Genomic DNA, 23,988 nt, shown 5'->3' with positions numbered 1-23,988 from the left:
ACTGATAATTTCTAAAAAATTATTGGCATTATACCCTTTCCCGCCAGAGGTTAGGGCGCGTTGGGAAACACCCCCTAGGGTAGATAAAGCGCTCACACGCTTATCAAAACAAGTGGCGTTACCGTCTCCGGATACGGCCGCCCTCAAGGAACCAGCTGATAGGAAGCTGGAAAATATCCTAAAAAGTATATACACACATACTGGTGTTATACTGCGACCAGCAATCGCCTCAGCCTGGATGTGCAGTGCTGGGGTGGCTTGGTCGGATTCCCTGACTGAAAATATTGATACCCTGGACAGGGACAGTATATTATTGACTATAGAGCATTTAAAGGATGCATTTCTATATATGCGTGATGCACAGAGGGATATTTGCACTCTGGCATCAAGAGTAAGTGCGCTGTCCATTTCTGCCAGAAGAGGGTTATGGACGCGACAGTGGTCAGGTGATGCGGATTCCAAACGGCATATGGAAGTATTGCCGTATAAAGGGGAGGAGTTATTTGGGGTTGGTCTATCGGACCTGGTGGCCACGGCAACGGCTGGGAAATCCACCTTTTTACCCCAGGTCACCTCTCAGCAGAAAAAGACACCGTCTTTTCAGGCTCAGTCCTTTCGTCCCCATAAGGGCAAGCGGGCAAAAGGCCACTCATTTCTGCCCCGGGGTAGAGGAAGGGGAAAAAGACTGCATCAGGCAGCCTCTTCCCAGGAACAGAAGCCCTCTCCCGCTTCTGCCAAGTCCTCAGCATGACGCTGGGGCCTTACAAGCGGACTCAGGCACGGTGGGGGGCCGTCTCAAGATTTTCAGCGCGCAGTGGGCTCACTCGCAAGTGGACCCCTGGATCCTGCAGGTAGTATCTCAGGGGTACAAATTGGAATTCGAGACGTCTCCCCCTCGCCGGTTCCTGAAGTCTGCTTTACCAACGTCTCCCTCCGACAGGGAGGCGGTATTGGAAGCCATTCACAAGCTGTATTCCCAGCAGGTGATAATCAAGGTACCCCTCCTACAACAGGGAAAGGGGTATTATTCCACGCTGGTTGTGGTACCGAAGCCGGACGGCTCGGTGAGACCTATTCTAAATCTGAAATCCTTGAACACTTACATACAAAGGTTCAAATTCAAGATGGAGTCACTCAGAGCAGTGATAGCGAACCTGGAAGAAGGGGACTAAATGGTGTCTCTGGACATCAAGGATGCTTACCTCCATGTCCCAATTTGCCCTTCTCACCAAGGGTACCTCAGGTTTGTGGTACAGAACTGTCATTATCAGTTTCAGACGCTGCCGTTTGGATTGTCCACGGCACCCCGGGTCTTTACCAAGGTAATGGCCGAAATGATGATTCTTCTTCGAAGAAAAGGCGTCTTAATTATCCCTTACTTGGACGATCTCCTGATAAGGGCAAGGTCCAGGGAACAGTTAGAGGTCGGAGTAGCACTATCTCAAGTAGTGCTACGACAGCACGGGTGGATTCTAAATATTCCAAAATCGCAGCTGATTCCGACGACACGTCTGTTGTTCCTAGGGATGATTCTGGACACAGTCCAGAAAAAGGTGTTTCTCCCGGAGGAGAAAGCCAGGGAGTTATCCGAGCTAGTCAGGAACCTCCTAAAACCAGGCCAAGTGTCAGTGCATCAATGCACAAGGGTCCTGGGAAAAATGGTGGCTTCTTACGAAGCGATTCCATTCGGCAGATTCCACGCAAGAACTTTTCAGTGGGATCTGCTGGACAAATGGTCCGGATCGCATCTTCAGATGCATCAGCGGATAACCCTGTCTCCGAGGACAAGGGTGTCTCTCCTGTGGTGGTTGCAGAGTGCTCATCTTCTAGAGGGCCGCAGATTCGGCATTCAGGACTGGGTCCTGGTAACCACGGATGCCAGCCTGAGAGGCTGGGGAGCGGTCACACAGGGAAGAAATTTCCAGGGCTTGTGGTCAAGCATGGAAACGTCATTTCACATAAATATCCTGGAACTAAGGGCCATTTACAATGCCCTAAGTCAAGCAAGGCCTCTGCTTCAGGGTCAGCCGGTGTTGATCCAGTCGGACAACATCACGGCAGTCGCCCACGTAAACAGACAGGGCGGCACAAGAAGCAGGAGAGCGATGGCAGAAGCTGCAAGGATTCTTCGCTGGGCGGAAAATCATGTGATAGCACTGTCAGCAGTGTTCATTCCCGGAGTGGACAACTGGGAAGCAGATTTTCTCAGCAAACACGATCTCCACCCGGGAGAGTGGGGACTTCATCCAGAAGTCTTCCAATTGATTGTAAACCATTGGGAAAAACTAAAGGTGGACATGATGGCGTCCCGCCTCAACAAAAAACTAGACAGGTATTGCGCCAGGTCAAGGGACCCTCAGGCAATAGCGGTGGACGCTCTGGTAACACCGTGGGTGTACCAGTCAGTTTATGTGTTTCCTCCTCTGCCTCTCATACCCAAGGTACTGAGGATTATAAGACGGAGAGGAGTAAGAACTATACTCGTGGCTCCGGATTGGCCAAGAAGGACTTGGTACCCGGAACTTCAAGAGATGCTCACGGAGGATCCGTGGCCTCTACCTCTAAGAAGGGACCTGCTTCAGCAAGGACCCTGTCTGTTCCAAGACTTACCGCGGCTGCGTTTGACGGCATGGCGGTTGTACGCCGAATCCTGAAGGAAAAAGGCATTCCAGATGAAGTCATTCCTACCCTGATCAAAGCCAGGAAGGATGTAACTGCACAACATTATCACCGTATTTGGAGGAAATATGTTGCGTGGTGCGAGGCCAGGAAGGCCCCGACAGAGGAATTTCAACTAGGTCGTTTCCTGCATTTCCTGCAAACAGGACTGTCCATGGACCTAAAATTAGGATCCATTAAGGTTCAAATTTCGGCCTTGTCGATTTTCTTCCAGAAAGAATTGGCTTCAGTTCCTGAAGTCCAGACTTTTGTAAAGGGGGTACTGCATATACAGCCGCCCTTTGTGCCTCCAGTGGCACCCTGGGATCTCAATGTGGTTTTGGGATTCCTAAAATCTCATTGGTTCGAACCACTTGCCACAGTGGATTTAAAATATCTCACATGGAAAGTGGTAAGGCTGTTGGCCCTGGCTTCAGCCAGGCGCGTATCAGAATTGGCGGCTTTATCCTATAAAAGCCCTTACCTGATTTTTCATTCGGATAGGGCGGAATTGAGGACTCGCCCTCAATTACTCCCTAAGGTGGTTTCAGCGTTTCACCTAAACCAACCTATTGTGGTGCCTGCGGCTACGGGGGACTTGGAGGATTCCAAGTTACTGGATGTAGTCAGGGCCCTGAAAATATATGTTTCCAGGACGGCTGGAGTCAGAAAATCTGACTCGCTGTTTATATTGTATGCACCCAACAAGCTGGGTGCTCCTGCTTCTAAGCAGACTATTGCTCGTTGGATTTGTAGTACAATTCAGCTTGCACATTCTGTGGCAGGCCTGCCACAGCCAAAATCTGTCAATGCCCATTCCACAAGGAAGGTGGGCTCATCTTGGGCGGCTGCCCGAGGGGTCTCGGCTTTACAACTTTGCAGAGCAGCTACGTGGTCAGGGGAAAACACGTTTGTAAAATTCTACAAATTTGATACCCTGGCTAAGGAGGACCTGGAGTTCTCTCATTCGGTGCTGCAGAGTCATCCGCACTCTCCCGCCCGTTTGGGAGCTTTGGTATAATCCCCATGGTCCTTACGGAGTTCCCAGCATCCACTAGGACGTCAGAGAAAATAAGAATTTACTTACCGATAATTCTATTTCTCGTAGTCCGTAGTGGATGCTGGGCGCCCATCCCAAGTGCGGATTGTCTGCAATACTTGTACATAGTTATTGTTGCCAAAAAATTCGGGTTTTTGTTGTAGTGAGCCATCTGTTCTGGAGGCTCCTCATGTTATCATACTGTTAACTGGGTTTAGATCACAAGTTATATGGTGTGATTGGTGTGGCTGGTATGAGTCTTACCCGGGATTCAAAATCCTTCCTTATTGTGTACGCTCGTCCGGGCACAGTATCCTAACTGAGGCTTGGAGGAGGGTCATAGGGGGAGGAGCCAGTGCACACCAGGTAGTCCTAAAGCTTTTACTTTTGTGCCCAGTCTCCTGCGGAGCCGCTATTCCCCATGGTCCTTACGGAGTTCCCAGCATCCACTACGGACTACGAGAAATAGAATTATCGGTAAGTAAATTCTTATTTACTGTATCCCTAACATTCGCACTCTATATAATGCCACCTATTAAGCGGGGAACACACCTATTTTATTATCAGGCCAAACACCCAATGTCATCTGGACAATTAGCCGATAAACGTCTACAAACGCTCCTGCCACGGTCGGATTGGAAGGTCATAGCTCAGTGTGTCCGGGGGTCACACTGATCAGCTAATCGCTCCGAGTGTTTACCTGACCTGCAGTGTGTACCCACCTTTATTCTATATTCCTTTTCTCTACAATTCCTCCCATTATGCCTTATAACTCCTCCCACTACTTCTAGTTTTGCAGATTTGTGGCATTTGTTTCACATTTCCAACCAAACCTGAATATCAAACAAAGACGACCTGGGAAAATGCAAAATACAGTTTTGAAATGATCATTTTAGTTATTGAAGGAATGTTACCCAACACCTATATAACTCAGGTGAAAAATGAATTGCCCCCCTAAACTTAGTAATTGGATGTGCCATATGTGTAGCAACAAATGTTTCCGATAACTGGAGATCAGTCTTTTCTCCCACTACACCATGGGGAGAATTCAAATGTTTGAAAAGTCGGTTGGGTGTCTGTTTTTTCCTGTCTATCAGATAGGAAAATACAGACACCCAACTGACTTTTCAAACAATTGAATATCCCCCCATGTGTCTTCCACCCAGAACTCTCTCCATTGTTCAGTATTACTTTTCCCTAAATGTTTATATATTTATTTTCATTTATTTATTATATGTAAATTGTTATTTAGATATATTTCTTTATATATTTACTCCTCAATATAAAACACTGTGCTAAATGTAATCGCAGCCGAGATGCCGTAGTTGCGGGACTTTCAACTCGGATTCTATTACATATAACCCATAATGTTTTATTAAAATGTATCCTATTACTCCATGTAACACATCCTACTATACTTTATATCCCTCTCAATAACTCCTGTTGCTTTTGCTCCATGTAACCCCTCCCTGTAATTCTATAAGTCTGTGTAAACCCTCTACAATTATTTGCTCTGTTTTATTCAGGGGGTGCCTGGAAGTTACTCTCTGGGGTGGTGGAAGGTCAGACACAGGTAGACAACCCCCAGAATGAGGACATGGCATTCTGGTCGCACCCCATTGACATACATTTTGCTACAAAAGGATTACAAGGTGAGATACTAGTGACCTACACAGTGTTGGGCATTGCGCGTGTATTGCTGCAGAGGCGGCAGTGACAGTCCTGCTGTAGAATTGGGAATTGGCAGTACAGTTTTATTGGCATGACCGAAAATAATATTCAATAACACCAAGACACGGTGTATCAGGTGATATGTCATCTGAAGATGAGAATCCCCTTGGTCTAGGTCAGTCGTGTAAACTGAAATAACAGAGGGCTAGAACCGTTTATAATGTACTCAGATTCCAAGCATGAGACTGCAGGAATGATGTCAGGTGCCTTTATCCTGCTATACCAGCCTGCTGGAGGGACAGACTCCCATGTTCCAAAGCTCCCTTCTGTCTGGGTCACCCTGTAGTATGAGGGACACAATTCCATGTTCCATAGCTCCCTTCTGTCTGCTATGGGACATGGAAGTACGTCCCTCATACTAGATGTAAGTATGTCCCTTGGGGTCTGCAGAGGGAGGGACAAACCCCATGTACCAAAGCTCCCTTCTGTCTATGTCACCCTGCAGTGGGAGGGACAGACTCCCATGTTCCATAGCTTCCTTCTGTCTGTGCCACCCTGCTGGAGGGACAGACCCATGTTCCATTGCTCCCTCCTGTCTGGGTCACCCTGTAGTATGAGGGACATACTTCCATGTTCCATAGCTCCCTCCTATCTTTGCCACCCTGCAGTGGGCGGGACAGACCCATGTTCCATAGCTCCCTCCTATCTTTGCCACCCTGCAGTGGGAGGGACAGCCTCTGTGACTGATTTCTACTTGTCTGTATACACAAGTGCTAGATTAATTCACTTTTTAAAATAAAGTCTAACCATTTCCTCTTCCCAGGTTGGCCTAAGCTCCATCTCCAGGTCTGGCACCAGGACTCCTTTGGCCGGAATGAGCTGTATGGTTATAGCTTCCTGCACATCCCCTCTTCTCCGGGTACCCACTCTCTGCTGAGCCCTACATGGAGACCCATAGGGACCTGGCAGGAGCAGATATCCCAGATGTTTGTTGGGGGAGGGCCGCAGCTGAAATCCCCAAGCCTCATATATGGGGGTGCTGACCGGTACCGCCTGCAGACCACAAGCATGGGGCAGGTACATCTGGAGCTCACGGTCATTCTTCGGAACTTTGAGCGTTATGGGGTAGAATGTTAGTGACGGGTGATCCTGACACCTCCAGTGTAATGCCACAGGGGCTGTGAGACCTCCATCAGCAAAGAGCAACTCCTGGGTGAAGATCTGACCGATTATCATTGTATTACCTTCTATACCTTTGTCTGTGACATTTCTTCATTCGCATCAAGTATGTTGCCCTTATTCCCAGTGTGACCAATGCCTTTTATTTACAGACTATATATGAGAATTTTATACACCCCACCCGGACTGGCACAGAGGGTCTTTTCTCCTCGTTTTATATTTTCATGTTTTATATTTAAATGTTTTTAATTTAAATCCGTTTACACCAGTTTTATAATAAATTGTATTTTAAGAAAAACTCTAGACTCTGGTAGTTTCTCATCCTTACGCTAACCTGACCTAGAACCTCCATATACCATACTACTATTGTAAAGCTATGTCCTTCAATCCACGCCTCAAAAACATCTCACAGATTAATCCTACACCAGTCCTCCGTGTATTTAGCAAATGAAAGCACAGCCATTAATCCACACACAGCGGAGTTGGGGATTTTGTTGGCGGGACCAGTGTAGGCAAGGAAGCAGCCAATCACCAGGAACCAGTCATCCCATCAAAGTGAAGCATTTCTATCTAATGAATTAAAATGAAAATCAGCGTCTGATCCAGGTAATTACTGTGCTAGCCTGATACCAGTGCCAGGGATTATATATGGAGGGATTAGTGATGTATGCTATTATAGAAAATAAATAACAGTCCCATTTATTTGTACGGAGGATTAGTTGTGTTACTGCTTCTATGAAGGAAAATTGGTTTCATAATTGATACTGAAAGGGTTTTTCTTTGTGAGGGTACATACTGTACACAGGGGGTAAAGCATTAGTACTGTAACCTGTGCAGTTATCTGCGTCCACTATCTCTCTTTACAGGGATCTTTGGTAGATGTGACCTCTGTACTTATTTGGGGATACCTGTAATTCCTTTCCGAGTGATGTTCGGGGGAATAGTCAGGCAAATATCTTTGCTCATTTTACCTCGTACAGGTGCACAGGAAACTTGAGCCAAGACAGCCAATCCGCTCCAATATGTAAATTAACAGTTAGGAGCGGATTGGCTGGTGCCTTTATCACCTTGCACATATCACTGGTTTATCACTTCCTTATGCCTTCTCCAGGTTAATACATCTGCCTCAGTGTCTTGTATAAAAGACCTAAGGGTATTCAGAATGTGATATTTCTCAAACAAGATGGCGATGGTGGATTTTATAAGTGAATTGCTTGCAGAAATAATATGTGATTATACGTAGTAAAAGGTCCAGGTATTATTTATATTATCAGGGTGAAACAGCCCCTGAACACATTGGGCCCTATGAGAGAGCATGTCCGCTTCCAGTGCAGCAGTGGCAATCGGAGGAAGGATCTAAATGGAGAAATTTCTCCTTGTTTACCCTGGTTGTGGGGATGGGTGTTGGTGCCATAGAAGAGAGAAAGTCAATGGGCCTTGGTGCTGCCTTGAAATAATTGTGGCTTTAAAAATAGATGTCAGAGTGGTATATTAGGAGCTTAAGGGGTTGGTGGTACAGTGATAGTAATCTGGGTCTTGGAGTGAGTGTTACCTGTGAAAGGTCACTCAAGGTCAGATGAAGCGAATGGCCCATTCACTCACAATTTAATTCTAATACTTCGTTGACCTCCATCACAACCGTACTTTGGGGCCAAAGAGTTACACATACCCATGTGAATTGAGAATTTTGGACCTACTGGGGTATATTTACTAAAGTGCAGGTTTACAAAAGTAGTGATGTTGCCAATAGCAACCAATCAGATTCTTACTATTATCTTCCAGAAAGTGCTAAATAAACAAGTTGAGTCTGATTGGGTGCTATGAAACAGCACTTTAGTTAATATACCCCTCTGTGTTATATTGTGAATCAAAGTTAGACTCATGGGCGAGAGGTAAATATGGTGTAACAAGTAACTCTAGTATATATCTGGTTACACTTTAGTCTATGCCTCTTGTCGCGCTTTGTCATCGAGTGCCAGCGCTACCTGTCCTTGCCCTTTCTCTGACAATCCTGCAGGGGTTCAGTGTGATTTCAGTATATCGGCATCCCGGCCGCCAGCACAAAACGTCCCCTTGCGGGCTTGCCATGCTGCTGGCTCAGTAGCTCGCCATAGGTTCTATTCCCACTCTATGGGTGTGGAGAACACCCAGGAGTGGGAATAGCCCCTGTGCGCTGGGATTCTTGATGTCGGCATTGCCAGCTGTTTGGATTGTGGTGTCTGTATCCTGACTGCCGGGATCCCGACAGCCGGCAAATTAACTGCATCCTGTAAATAACAAGGGCCAGGCCCTTTGCATCATTCGTGTAATATGTGGCAGCCACGAATGGCCTTTGCACTACTGTCTATGCATGCCCAGACCCTTACCATCTCATGTGCCCTACTGGCCATACTTCTCCCTCTCAGCCAGCAAGTCGGAAACAAAATGACTGGCGTTAGATCTGATTTCAGACATTTTGAATAATAATAATCCTTTAATTTTCTGGCAGCGTTTTCCAGCTGTGAAACGCTAAATGTATTACATACCAGTAATGTTGCCAGTGGATATGGATGTGACCCCCTTTTTTTTTTTTTTTTTTAATCTCCACATGAAGAGATTGAAAATGTTGCAGTAAGTAAACGTGGTGCAAGAAAACCAAAGCTAAATGCAACAGATCAACGCCAAATATTATTTACTACATGTACATTCCTCTCTGAGACCGTTCTATTTTAGGTAATAAAAAAAAAAAAAACACTTTCACGCTTTTATTTCTTGTATTAGACATTCCTTGGCCAGCAGATGGCAGCAGATAGCCATTGATGTTTTTCCCCAAATAGATCTATTATAGCTGTTTGTTGAAGCACAGTACAGGGGGCTATTCAATTTCCCATTGTTGCACATGTTAACACTTCACACGTGGAAACGCAATGCGTGATTTCCGTAACCACATTTACATATCTTTATCATTTTACGTTGGTGTTATGGCAAGAAAAAAAATAATTCCCCACAAAAAGTACAGGACAGGTGCAAAAAGTCCATTGCAATTCATTGTTTGTCCAACATTCGATCATTGATTGCTTTTAATTATCACTTGAGTTTGTGTGGAAGAAATATTCAGTGGCAATGGGATTCCTTATTACACTTTGGTAAAAGTTTCATGGGCAGTGGAATTGAAAATGTGCAGTAATCTATCATTTATATTTTATAAAAAACAACAACTTTATTATTAAAAAAAATATATATATATTTTCCGGATTCTTTCCAAAAAACATTGCTGCGGGAACTAAACCCAGGTCATGCTGTTTGGATGGACTCTTACCAATTGTGAATTAATACAGAATTGGGCAGCTTTTATTTCTAAACCCATTCTTGAAATAGCCGCAGCTCTAGACAGCCTGGCCTGGTACCCACCCTATCGGCGAAAACCACACGTGGACTGTCCCGTCATAGACACTAATCCCCGGCCTGGTCAGCTCAGGGCTGTTGCATTTATAGGAACAGGTCCACAAGAAAACAGCGCTCTCCTCCTGAAAGCAACTTCCAGCTCTTTTTGAGGAAAAGGTTATGAAAAAGATTGGTACCCTGGAGTGAAAATTTTCCCTCTTATAATGCACCAGGGTCCAGCTTCTCCAATTTGGCTTTTTTATTCTCCAAAGCCTCATTTCCTTCTATCGTTTTTTTAACTGTACCCAAATCCATACGCTCACAAAGACGCTTAAAAAACCAATCCTTTTCTCAGTCTGACTTCAACCATTTCTTGCCACTACTGTATTTCTGCTCTGCCCTGCTTTGTTTTGTCAGTCTCTTTCTATAACATTACACTCAGCAGTCCCGGATCAGGCAGTTCCAGCAACCATGCGAAGTCTCTGGTGATCCAGACCCCAACCCTGGAACTCATACTGTACACTCCCTGAGCCACTGCCACGACTGCTGTCTTGGTATCACCCCCAGGTCGGTATGGGTCGTTGGATATACACAAGTTAGGTTGACCATGGAAGGTCGACATGGACAATAGGTCGACATGGTCATTAGGTCGACATGTACTAGGTCGACAGGTCAAAAGGTAGACATGAGGTTTTTGACTGTTGTTGGTGTCGTTTTCTCCGTAAAGTGACGGGGAACCCAAATTAGTGCACCGTGTCCCCTCCAATGGTTCGCTTCGCTCGCCATGCTTCGGGTAAGGTGCCTCACCCTACTACCGCTTCGCTCGGCACAGATTACCATTCCAATCGTAGTCCACGTGGATCGTTAAGTTTGAAAAAAATCCCAAAAATTCAAATGTGAAAAATGCATGACTACCTTTTGACCTGTCGACCTAGTACATGTCGACCTAACGACCGTAACCCCCCCAGGTTTGTCCTCTACTTTCTTTCACACATTCAGTCCCTAGTGTTGTCATATTGCCTCCCCCAAAGAAACAAAACCAAAATATTTCCCTTTTTCACTGGGTTTTACCAAAATCCTTATCCACTTATTTCCTGCCTTCACTAGTGCAATCTCCTGCAGTCTGTCCTTCCTCTACCGCATCTTCCCCCCCATCCCATCTGTCATTGCCAAGGCAAAACGTCTGCTCCATCAGTCTACAAATCCCTACACTGGTTCCTCATTGCCTCCAGTATCCAATCCAAGCATCTCACCATCTAAGCTCTTGCAATAGCAAAATGAAATGCAACAAGCTACAGAACTGTTTAACTTTACCATAAAATAATAGGAACGGTAGACGCAGATGGGCTCCTGCGCACTAAACTTAATATCCCTGTAGCTCCTATTGTCTCATCATCCTCTCTCTAGATTGTAAGCTCTCATGGGCAGGTTCCACTGCTCTGTCTGTCTCATATAGTATCTGTCCATTCTCTGTCCTTCTCATTTGTTCCTGTCATGTCTTATGCATAACTATTTCTGTAGACTGTGTGATTTGTTCTGCTAAATGCCCCTATGCATTTATTATGCTGCTTATCGGTGTCTTTCCTTGCATGATTTGTGATATATTCTACTAAGTCGTAGCTTTGGTTCATAGTATAACTCTTTAAGTTTCTAGGGACCACAATCTCCCGGGACCTTAAATGGGGGTCCAACGCTGACGCCACTGTTGGGAAAGCGCAGCAGAAGTTGTTCTTTCTCAGGCAACTAAGGAAGTTCAACATCCCACAGAAGCTTCTGCTCCTCTTCTACTCCGCGATTGTGGAGTCGGTACTGTGCTCCTCGATACTGGTATGGTACAGCTCCGCCAGCGCGAGGGACAGATGCAGGCTCCAAAAGGTGGTCAGAACCGCAGAGAAGATCATCGCGGCCGACCTTCCCTCAGTACCTGTCCAGAGTTAAAAAGCGGGCAACGAAGATAGTAAAAGACCAGCTACACCCCGGTCACAGCATGTTTAACTTGCTTCCTTCAGGCAGGCGTTACAGGGCCGTCCCCGCCAGGTCCACCAGAAGGCTCAAAAGTTTCTTTCCTCAAGCGGTCCGCCTGCTGAACTCCTGAACATTGACTGACTAGACGTAGATGTAACTAACTTGTGTCCCTATGGTATACCTATCTGTCTGACTTTACTTGCCCCCTCCCCCACACCTGCTTATCTGTTACCTACGTTGCTGTTGTATAGCAAACCGAAGACAAATTCCTAGTATACGCAAGTATACCTGGCCAGTAAAGCTGATTCTGATTCTCTATCGTGCATTTTTTGAATTTGTACTGTTGTCTTCCTATGTCCGTCACTGCTGACACTTTGTGGCACCTTATAACTCAAATAATGATGAATAATGATAATAATAATGATGAATTGGATTCCTGGAAAGTGTATGCAGCAGTGTTACCAGGAAGCGGATCACAAAGCCACCAGCAGCGTATCTAAGCTACAAGTACAACAGGAAGTTAGAATGCCCTGACCGTACCCGCTAACAATAGCCCATTACCAGCACAATAATATATATAACCGCTCCTGTGTGATGTATAATATCCATAGGGAGCCTAAGAAAGGCATAAAAGGAGGACCCAGAAATAGGAAATATCTGGCAGTGCAAAAGTCAGATCAAGTTCAAAGCTGAGGAGAGAGATAAGGAAAGTGTATAACAGTGGCCTCCGCTATATTTACACACTGAAGGAGTTCTTTGAAGACAAACTTCATCTGGTTCCCAGCTATTGTTTCCAAACCTGCTATACTGTAGAAAGGACTGCTCAAGGAAATGTAACACCTAGGAGTGACAGGGGCAGTGGATTTACTGTATTGGCCACGTAGCAGCCACAGACAGGACACAATGGGGGTGGTTCAGACCTGATCGTAGATGTGCTAAATTTAGCACATCTACAATCAGCTTCTCTGACATGCGGGGGGGAACGCCCAGCACAGGGCTAGTCCGCTCCGCATGTCAGTCCCTACCCCGTTGTACAAGTACAGAAGCAGCGCACAGTGACAATGCTTTTGTACTTCAGGAGTAGCTCCTAGCCAGCGCAGCTCCTGCGCGCTGGCAGGGAGCTACTCAACGCTGCCCGGGTCGCAGCAGCTGCATATGATGTCACTCAACCGCCGCGGCCCGCCACCCCAACGGTCCAGGCAAGCCTGCGTTGCCTGGACTGCGCCCCCTAAATGGCGGCCAAATGCCACCAGTTTGCCCCCTCCTGCCCAGCGACCGCCTCTGCCTGTCAATCAGGCAGAGGCGATCGCAGGGCTAAGACAGCCGTCGGCTGTCTGCCATGCTCCGGCGCACTGCGACACAGACGCATGCGCATTTCAGACCTGATCGCTGCTGCGCGAACACGCACAGTAGCGATTAGGTCTGAATTAGTCCCAATGTACCTCCTCGGAGGAATTTGTGTGAAAATCCATGTATGACTTCCTGAGCAAGTTATACTAATATATTCACAAGATAAAGTGCAGCGAAATATACAGGTGCTATATACAGTAGGCATGTTCTATATACAGTAGAGATGTTCTGTTAACACACCTGAACGTTGGGGTTCCGAGTCGAACCGAGTCCAGGCTTGTTTCGATTGCTGAGTTTGGTTCTCAAAACTGAATCTCGCATGTTTTGGATTGAATGTAAGTCCCTCCCAGGGCCGGATTACGGGATGTAGGGGTCCTGGGGAAACAAAGTTGTGGGGCCCCCCACCCAAAAAATGTACAAAACATACACACACACACACACACACACACACACACACACTTAACCAGGGTTCTCACCCACAGCAGTGGCACCAGCGGCTCCTCTCCGGCACAACCAGGGCACTCTCTCAGTATGGAGCTCTCCAGACAGCATCGGCCTTCACTGTGGGGGTCCTTCCGCGGGGCTCCTTCCCCACTGCCTGCGCCGATCCCAACCGCCACTGCCGGTTACTCGCTACTGAGTTCTTCACTGCCTGTGCCGCTGCTCCAGAGTCCCAGCCACGGACGGGTCCTCACTGACGGATTCCCAATGCTGGGAGGGTCCTTCTTCAATGCTTGTGCCGCGAAGCTGCTCCCAGATACTCCACTGCTTCTGAATACATACTGCTGCTCTGTATGCAGTATTCATTCAGAAGCAGCTCTCGGCGGACCGACGACGTGTGGGGGCCCCGGGACGACCGCCCCCCTGTCGGCCATGCCCTAATCCAGCCACGGTACCGCCCTCGTGATTGCAGGTGCCATTTTACACTGGAAATGATTGGAAATTAATATTATTGATGTTAATAATACTGTAGGAACAAAATTACATGATTTTAGCTGTTTTTATAAATTTTTTAAGAATTCCAGATTCAAAACCAAAACACTTGAGGGTGATTTTGCCAAAAAACAAAACTCGATGATGATTTAAAACCAAAAACACTGGGACCTGCGCACACATTTCCCATGGTTTCCTCAGACCTATACGTTTACTACTGCAAACAAGTCAATGAGAACTTCTGCAAAAAACAAACAAACAACAACTTGGGGAGAACCCCAGCGAAAACCTTACAGTTTGGGAGAGGAGCACTGGAGCAGATGTTTTAACCTGGAGAAGGCATAAGGAAGTGATAAACCAGTGATAAGTGCACCAGCCAATCAGCTCCAATATGCCGTCTCCAGGCTTAATACATCTGCCCCACGGGATCCGGTCTGAAGATCGACAGTGTCTAGGTCGACAATGTTTAGGTCGACCACTATAGGTCGACAGTCACTAGGTCGACATGGATGGAAGGTCGACAGGGTTTCTAGGTCGACATGTGCTAGGTCTAAAGGTCGACATGAGTTTTTCACATTTTTTTTCATACTTAACGATCCACGTGGACTACGATTGGAACGGTAAAGTGTGCCGAGCGAAGCGGTAGTGGAGCGAAGGCACCATGCCCGAAGCATGGCGAGCGAAGCGAGCCATGCGAGGGGACGCGGTGCACTAATTTGGGATCCCGGTCACTCTACGAAGAAAACGACACAAAAAAATTTAAAATCCTCATGTCGACCTTTAGACCTGTCGACCTAGCACATGTCGACCTAGAAACCCTGTCGACCTTCCATCCATGTCGACCTAGTGACTGTCGACCTATAGTGGTCGACCTAAACATTGTCGACCTAGACACTGTCGATTTGATGAACCACACCCCTGCCCCACTGTGTCTAATGTTAAAAAAAATAATCCATACAAAATAACACAAAGTTGGTATTTTGGTAATAAAGACAGCAGCGGTGCCCGTCAGTCTCTGATTTATTCAGAGACTTTAGGAAAATTTAGGATTTTAGAAGAAAACCAGAAAAGCGGTGGTTGTACAGTGATAAGAGGTTGGACTTTGACATGGCATTTACACTTTTGCGCAATGCGCCTTTTGTGATTTCTCTGAACGCAAAGCTAGACACATTCTGGTTTGTGGAGAATGCACAAGTTAGAGATCATACAACACATATTTTGAGTAGAAGTACTCGTGTCACTATGGACCTTATTCAGCCGCTGGGATTTATATAGAGACGACCGCTACGCCTTCGCAGCTGCGTACACATTCACAGCATCGATGCAGAACCGGAAAACATTGATTCCTCCAGTGAGACTACAGCCGCCGCAACGGAGATACTGGAGACCTGTTTCCTGCATACAGGATCGCAGCCGGTGGCTGATACATGCCCTAAAAATAGTCCTGACATGCCCACATTTTGCCACCACACCCTGTTACCTCCCACAAAATGGCCGCTTCTTGTCAAGCACTTTCGAATGAATCCTCACTGTGAGCGTAATCTTATATAAATTGCTTGAGTGACACAGTCGCAGTTTACCGATAATCACTGAATTGCGAAGACATCGGCATAGCATCCAACTGTAAGTCAGGCCCAATATGTTTCCATGACTTGCTGGAATGTTCTCGCTTGACTGGTTTCAACTCCAGTGATTTTCGGGAATTTCCAGTCAACTGGATAAATGTGGACCAGCACTCTACGGGGCGCCCATTACTGTACTGTCGGGGTGTAGTTTCTGGACACTAATTAATGTCTTGGATACAATTAATGGCTGCACCCTGCCGTGCCAAGCAAGTTTACAAGATTCCACCGTGTGATCCCTTTACAACTAATTACTGCTATTATTCCATAATAATAATAATTGCTTCACTGCAGCATGCTGAGCAACCACATTATTTTAAATGTCCAGGAACGAGTGAAAGTAAAACTTGGTGTAAATGTATAAGGTCACGTGTGTAAGGGCAGCTGTAACTATTATGGTCATATTGTACTAACATACAGATACAGTGATTATTGTTCTACGGATATCCACTATCATTATATAGAGAGGTTTCATTGATGTTACGTATGCTATAGGACTGTGTGGTGGTACCAAAACAAACGTTACATCAGTGGTTTCTTTCTATGACATTTTCAAAGCATGAGGGGGCTATTGTCACGTCACTAATGTAGTGCAAGAAAGAGAAAAATAGCGCTAAGTATCTTTAGTGTAACGTCTATCCTAATAGAAAAATACATATCTGTAGAAGTCGGTGTTTCAACATAACAATTATACTGTTTAGACATACAGTATATACAATTAGCAGGGGTGGATGCAGCCCTGATGGAGGCGGAGTCTGTTGATGGGTGGAGGCTGTCAAGGCAGCGAGATCCCTCCTCATAGGGCCTGATTCTGAGTTGGATGTAGTTGCAGCATTTCTTGTGTCTTTTGCAGCAGTTGTGCCTGCGACTTTATGCTAATGCCGCTACAGTTCCCTTCCCTGGTGTTCGAGCGTCCGAGTATGCTAAACTGCCCCCTGCCAGTGTCTACAGTCATGCTTTGTACATCTTCAGATGCCACCATCGCTTGCACTATTGATGTTTGCTAGGTACAGCTCATCCATCTGGGTATGACTTCCAATGAGAGGGATTCAGTATTTTGCTACTGTTATTCAAGGCACTGTGATCATTGTAGCACACAGATACACAGAATAATTATACAGATCACCGATTATTATTATTATTACCAGTTATTTATATAGCACACACATATTCCGCAGTGCTTTACAGAGACTATTTTGACCATTCACATCAGTCCCTGCCCTCGTGGAGTTTACAATCTATATTCCCTATCACATGTACGCACAGACACATTCACGCTAGGGTTTATTTTTAATTTTTTTGTTGGAAGCCAATTAACCTACCAGTATATTTTTGGATTGTGGGAGGAAACCGGAGTACCCAGAGGAAACCCACGCAAGTACGGGGAGAATATACAAACTCCACACAGTTAGGGCCATGGTGGTAATTGAACCCATGACTTCAGTGCTGTGAGGCAGTAATGCTAACCATTACACCATCCGTACTGCCCATACTGATCATTAGTGTACCAGTGCACAGATACACAGAATCATTATACAGATCACTGATCATTATCAGCGCAGATACACAGAAACATTATACAGATCACTTGGATCATTATCAGCGCAGATACACAGAATCATTATACAGATCACTGAGATCATTATCAGCGCACAGATACACAGAATCATTATACAGATCACTGAGATCATTACCAGTGCACAGATACACAGAATCATTATACAGATCACTGATCATTATCAGCGCACAGGTACACAGAAACATTATACAGATCACTTGGATCATTATCAGCGCAGATACACAGAATCATTATACAGATCACTGAGATCATTATCAGCGCACAGATACACAGAATCATTATACAGATCACTGAGATCACTATCAGCACACAGATACACAGAATCATTATACAGATCACTGAGATCACTATCAGCGCACAGATACACAGAATCATTATACAGATCACTGAGATCACTATCAGCGCACAGATACACAGAATCATTATACAGATCACTGAGATCACTATCAGCACACAGATACACAGAATCATTATACAGATCACTGAGATCATTATCAGCACAGATACACAGAATCATTATACAGATCACTGAGATCATTATCAGCGCACAGATACACAGAATCATTATACAGATCACTGAGATCACTATCAGCGCACAGATACACAGAATCATTATACAGATCACTGAGATCACTATCAGCGCACAGATACACAGAATCATAATACAGATCACTGAGATCACTATCAGCGCACAGATACACAGAATCATTATACAGATCACTGAGATCATTATCAGCGCACAGGTACACAGAATCATTATACAGATCACTGAGATCATTATCAGCTCACAGATACACAGAATCATTATACAGATCACTGAGATCATTATCAGCGCACAGGTACACAGAATCATTATACAGATCACTGAGATCATTATCAGCGCACAGATACACAGAATCATTATACAGATCACTGAGATCATTATCAGCTCACAGATACACAGAATCATTATACAGATCACTGAGATCATTATCAGCGCACAGGTACACAGAATCATTATACAGATCACTGAGATCATTATCAGCTCACAGATACACAGAATCATTATACAGATCACTGAGATCATTATCAGCGCACAGGTACACAGAATCATTATACAGATCACTGAGATCATTATCAGCGCACAGATACACAGAATCATTATACAGATCACTGAGATCATTATCAGCTCACAGATACACAGAATCATTATACAGATCACTGAGATCATTATCAGCGCACAGATACACAGAATCATTATACAGATCACTGAGATCACCATCAGCGCACAGATACACAGAATCATTATACAGATTACTGAGATCATTATCAGCGCACAGATACACAGAATCATTATACAGATCACTGAGATCACTATCAGCGCACAGATACACAGAATCATTATACAGATCACTGAGATCACTATCAGCGCACAGGTACACAGAATCATTATACAGATCACTGAGATCATTATCAGCGCACAGATACACAGAATCATTATACAGATCACTGAGATCATTATCAGCTCACAGATACACAGAATCATTATACAGATCACTGAGATCACTATCAGCGCAGATACACAGAATCATTATACAGATCACTGAGATCATTATCAGCGCACAGATACACAGAATCATTATACAGATCACTGAGATCATTATCAGCGCACAGATACACAGAATCATTATACAGATCACTGAGATCATTATCAGCGCACAGATACACAGAATCATTATACAGATCACTGAGATCACTATCAGCGCACAGATACACAGAAACATTATACAGATCACTGAGATCACTATCAGCGCACAGATACACAGAATCATTATACAGATCACTGAGATCATTATCAGCGCACAGATACACAGAATCATTATACAGATCACTGAGATCACTATCAGCGCACAGATACACAGAATCATTATACAGATCACTGAGATCACTATCAGCGCACAGAATCATTATACAGATCACTGAGATCACTATCAGCGCACAGATACACAGAATCATTATACAGATCACTGAGATCATTATCAGCGCACAGGTACACAGAATCATTATACAGATCACTGAGATCATTATCAGCGCACAGGTACACAGAATCATTATACAGATCACTGAGATCATTATCAGCGCACAGATACACAGAATCATTATACAGATCACTGAGATCATTATCAGCTCACAGATACACAGAATCATTATACAGATCACTGAGATCACTATCAGCGCAGATACACAGAATCATTATACAGATCACTGAGATCACTATCAGCGCACAGATACACAGAATCATTATACAGATCACTGAGATCACTATCAGCGCAGATACACAGAATCATTATACAGATCACTGAGATCACTATCAGCGCACAGATACACAGAATCATTGGCCCTCATTCCGAGTTGTTCGCTCGTTCTTTTTCATCGCATCGCAGTGAAAATCCGCTTAGTACGCATGCGCAAAGTTCGCACTGCGACTGCGCCAAGTAACTTTACTATGAAGAAAGTATTTTTACTCACGGCTTTTTCTTCGCTCCGGCGATCGTAATGTGATTGACAGGAAATGGGTGTTACTGGGCGGAAACACGGCGTTTCAGGGGCGTGTGGCTGAAAACGCTACAGTTTCCGGAAAAAACGCAGGAGTGGCCGGAGAAACGGTGGGAGTGCCTGGGCGAACGCTGGGTGTGTTTGTGACGTCAACCAGGAACGACAAGCACTGAACTGATCGCACAGGCAGAGTAAGTCTGGAGCTACTCTGAAACTGCTAAGTAGTTAGTAATCGCAATATTGCGAATACATCGGTCGCAATTTTAAGAAGCTAAGATTCACTCCCAGTAGGCGGCGGCTTAGCGTGTGTAACTCTGCTAAATTCGCCTTGCGACCGATCAACTCGGAATGAGGGCCATTATACAGATCACTGAGATCACTATCAGCGCAGATACACAGAATCATTATACAGATCACTGAGATCACTATCAGCGCACAGATACACAGAAACATTATACAGATCACTTATCATTATCAGCGCGCGGATACAAAGAATCATTATACAGATCACTGAGATCATTATCAGCGCACAGATACACAGAATCATTATACAGATCACTGAGATCATTATCAGCGCACAGATACACAGAATCATTATACAGATCACTGAGATCATTATCAGCGCAGATACACAGAATCATTATACAGATCACTGAGATCATTATCAGCGCACAGATACACAGAATCATTATACAGATCACTGAGATCATTATCAGCTCACAGATACACAGAATCATTATACAGATCACTGAGATCATTATCAGCGCACAGATACACAGAATCATTATACAGATCACTGAGATCACCATCAGCGCACAGATACACAGAATCATTATACAGATTACTGAGATCATTATCAGCGCACAGATACACAGAATCATTATACAGATCACTGAGATCACTATCAGCGCACAGATACACAGAAACATTATACAGATCACTGATCATTATCAGCGCACAGATACACAGAATCATTATACAGATCACTGAGATCATTATCAGCGCACAGATACACAGAATCATTATACAGATCACTGAGATCATTATCAGCGCACAGATACACAGAATCATTATACAGATCACTGAGATCATTATCAGCTCACAGATACACAGAATCATTATACAGATCACTGAGATCATTATCAGCGCACAGATACACAGAATCATTATACAGATCACTGAGATCACCATCAGCGCACAGATACACAGAATCATTATACAGATTACTGAGATCATTATCAGCGCACAGATACACAGAATCATTATACAGATCACTGAGATCACTATCAGCGCACAGATACACAGAATCATTATACAGATCACTGAGATCATTATCAGCGCAGATACACAGAATCATTATACAGATCACTGAGATCATTATCAGCGCACAGATACACAGAATCATTATACAGATCACTGAGATCATTATCAGCTCACAGATACACAGAATCATTATACAGATCACTGAGATCACTATCAGCGCACAGATACACAGAAACATTATACAGATCACTGATCATTATCAGCGCACAGATACACAGAATCATTATACAGATCACTGAGATCATTATCAGCGCACAGGTACACAGAATCATTATACAGATCACTGAGATCACTATCAGCGCACAGATACACAGAATCATTATACAGATCACTGAGATCACTATCAGCGCACAGATACACAGAATCATTATACAGATCACTGAGATAATTATCAGCGCAGATACACAGAATCATTATACAGATCACTGAGATCATTATCAGCGCAGATACACAGAATCATTATACAGATCACTGAGATCATTATCAGCGCACAGATACACAGAATCATTATACAGATCACTGAGATCATTATCAGCGCACAGATACACAGAATCATTATACAGATCACTGAGATCATTATCAGCGCAGATACACAGAATCATTATACAGATTACTGAGATCATTATCAGCGCAGATACACAGAATCATTATACAGATCACTGAGATCACCATCAGCGCACAGATACACAGAATCATTATACAGATCACTATCAGCGCACAGATACACAGAATCATTATACAGATCACTGAGATCATTATCAGCGCAGATACACAGAATCATTATACAGATCACTGAGATCATTATCAGCGCACAGATACACAGAATCATTATACAGATCACTGAGATCACCATCAGCGCACAGATACACAGAATCATTATACAGATTACTGAGATCATTATCAGCGCACAGATACACATAATCATTATACAGATCACTGAGATCACTATCAGCACACAGATACACAGAAACATTATACAGATCACTGAGATCATTATCAGCGCAGATACACATAATCATTATACAGATCACTGAGATCACTATCAGCACACAGATACACAGAAAGATTATACAGATCACTGAGATCACTATCAGCACACAGATACACATAATCATTATACAGATCACTGAGATCACTATCAGCACACAGATACACAGAATCATTATACAGATCACTGAGATCATTATCAGCGCACAGGTACACAGAATCATTATACAGATCACTGAGATCACCATCAGCGCACAGATACACAGAAACATTATACAGATCACTGAGATCATTATCAGCGCAGATACACAGAATCATTAAACAGATCACTGAGATAATTATCAGCGCAGATACACAGAATCATTATACAGATCACTGAGATCATTATCAGCGCACAGATACACAGATTCATTATACAGATCACTGAGATCACTATCAGCGCACAGATACACAGAATCATTATACAGATCACTGAGATCACTATCAGCGCAGATACACAGAATCATTATACAGATCACTGAGATCACTATCAGCGCACAGATACACAGAAACATTATACAGATCACTTATCATTATCAGCGCGCGGACACACAGAATCATTATACAGATCACTGAGATCATTATCAGCGCACAGATACACAGAATCATTATACAGATCACTGAGATCATTATCAGCGCACAGATACACAGAATCATTATACAGATCACTGAGATCATTATCAGCGCAGATACACAGAATCATTATACAGATCACTGAGATCATTATCAGCGCACAGATACACAGAATCATTATACAGATCACTGAGATCATTATCAGCTCACAGATACACAGAATCATTATACAGATCACTGAGATCATTATCAGCGCACAGATACACAGAATCATTATACAGATCACTGAGATCACCATCAGCGCACAGATACACAGAATCATTATACAGATTACTGAGATCATTATCAGCGCACAGATACACAGAATCATTATACAGATCACTGAGATCACTATCAGCGCACAGATACACAGAAACATTATACAGATCACTGATCATTATCAGCGCACAGATACACAGAATCATTATACAGATCACTGAGATCATTATCAGCGCACAGATACACAGAATCATTATACAGATCACTGAGATCATTATCAGCGCACAGATACACAGAATCATTATACAGATCACTGAGATCATTATCAGCTCACAGATACACAGAATCATTATACAGATCACTGAGATCATTATCAGCGCACAGATACACAGAATCATTATACAGATCACTGAGATCACCATCAGCGCACAGATACACAGAATCATTATACAGATTACTGAGATCATTATCAGCGCACAGATACACAGAATCATTATACAGATCACTGAGATCACTATCAGCGCACAGATACACAGAATCATTATACAGATCACTGAGATCATTATCAGCGCAGATACACAGAATCATTATACAGATCACTGAGATCATTATCAGCGCACAGATACACAGAATCATTATACAGATCACTGAGATCATTATCAGCTCACAGATACACAGAATCATTATACAGATCACTGAGATCACTATCAGCGCACAGATACACAGAAACATTATACAGATCACTGATCATTATCAGCGCACAGATACACAGAATCATTATACAGATCACTGAGATCATTATCAGCGCACAGGTACACAGAATCATTATACAGATCACTGAGATCACTATCAGCGCACAGATACACAGAATCATTATACAGATCACTGAGATCACTATCAGCGCACAGATACAC

General features: G+C 44.1%; 1 protein-coding gene across 3 annotated transcripts in view; it reads left to right on the top strand.

Annotated features, from left to right (window-relative positions):
• The window catches only part of B9D2 (B9 domain containing 2), a 41,826-nt gene extending 34,981 nt beyond the window's left edge, over positions 1 to 6,845 (top strand). For all 3 annotated transcript variants that reach the window (XM_063935712.1, XM_063935713.1, XM_063935714.1), the window contains exons 3-4: positions 5,224 to 5,349; positions 6,192 to 6,845. In XM_063935712.1, the coding sequence (XP_063791782.1) occupies positions 5,224 to 5,349; positions 6,192 to 6,505 (440 nt within the window). In that variant the 3' untranslated portion in view covers positions 6,506 to 6,845. The remainder of the gene's footprint in view (positions 1 to 5,223; positions 5,350 to 6,191) is intronic.
• The last annotated feature ends 17,143 nt before the right edge of the window (positions 6,846 to 23,988 follow it).

The sequence above is a fragment of the Pseudophryne corroboree genome, chromosome 8 (assembly GCF_028390025.1).
Source record: "Pseudophryne corroboree isolate aPseCor3 chromosome 8, aPseCor3.hap2, whole genome shotgun sequence".
Classification (NCBI taxonomy): domain Eukaryota; kingdom Metazoa; phylum Chordata; class Amphibia; order Anura; family Myobatrachidae; genus Pseudophryne; species Pseudophryne corroboree.
The sequence above is the reverse complement of the archived record's forward strand: the minus strand, read 5'-3'. Positions and strand labels throughout refer to the sequence as shown.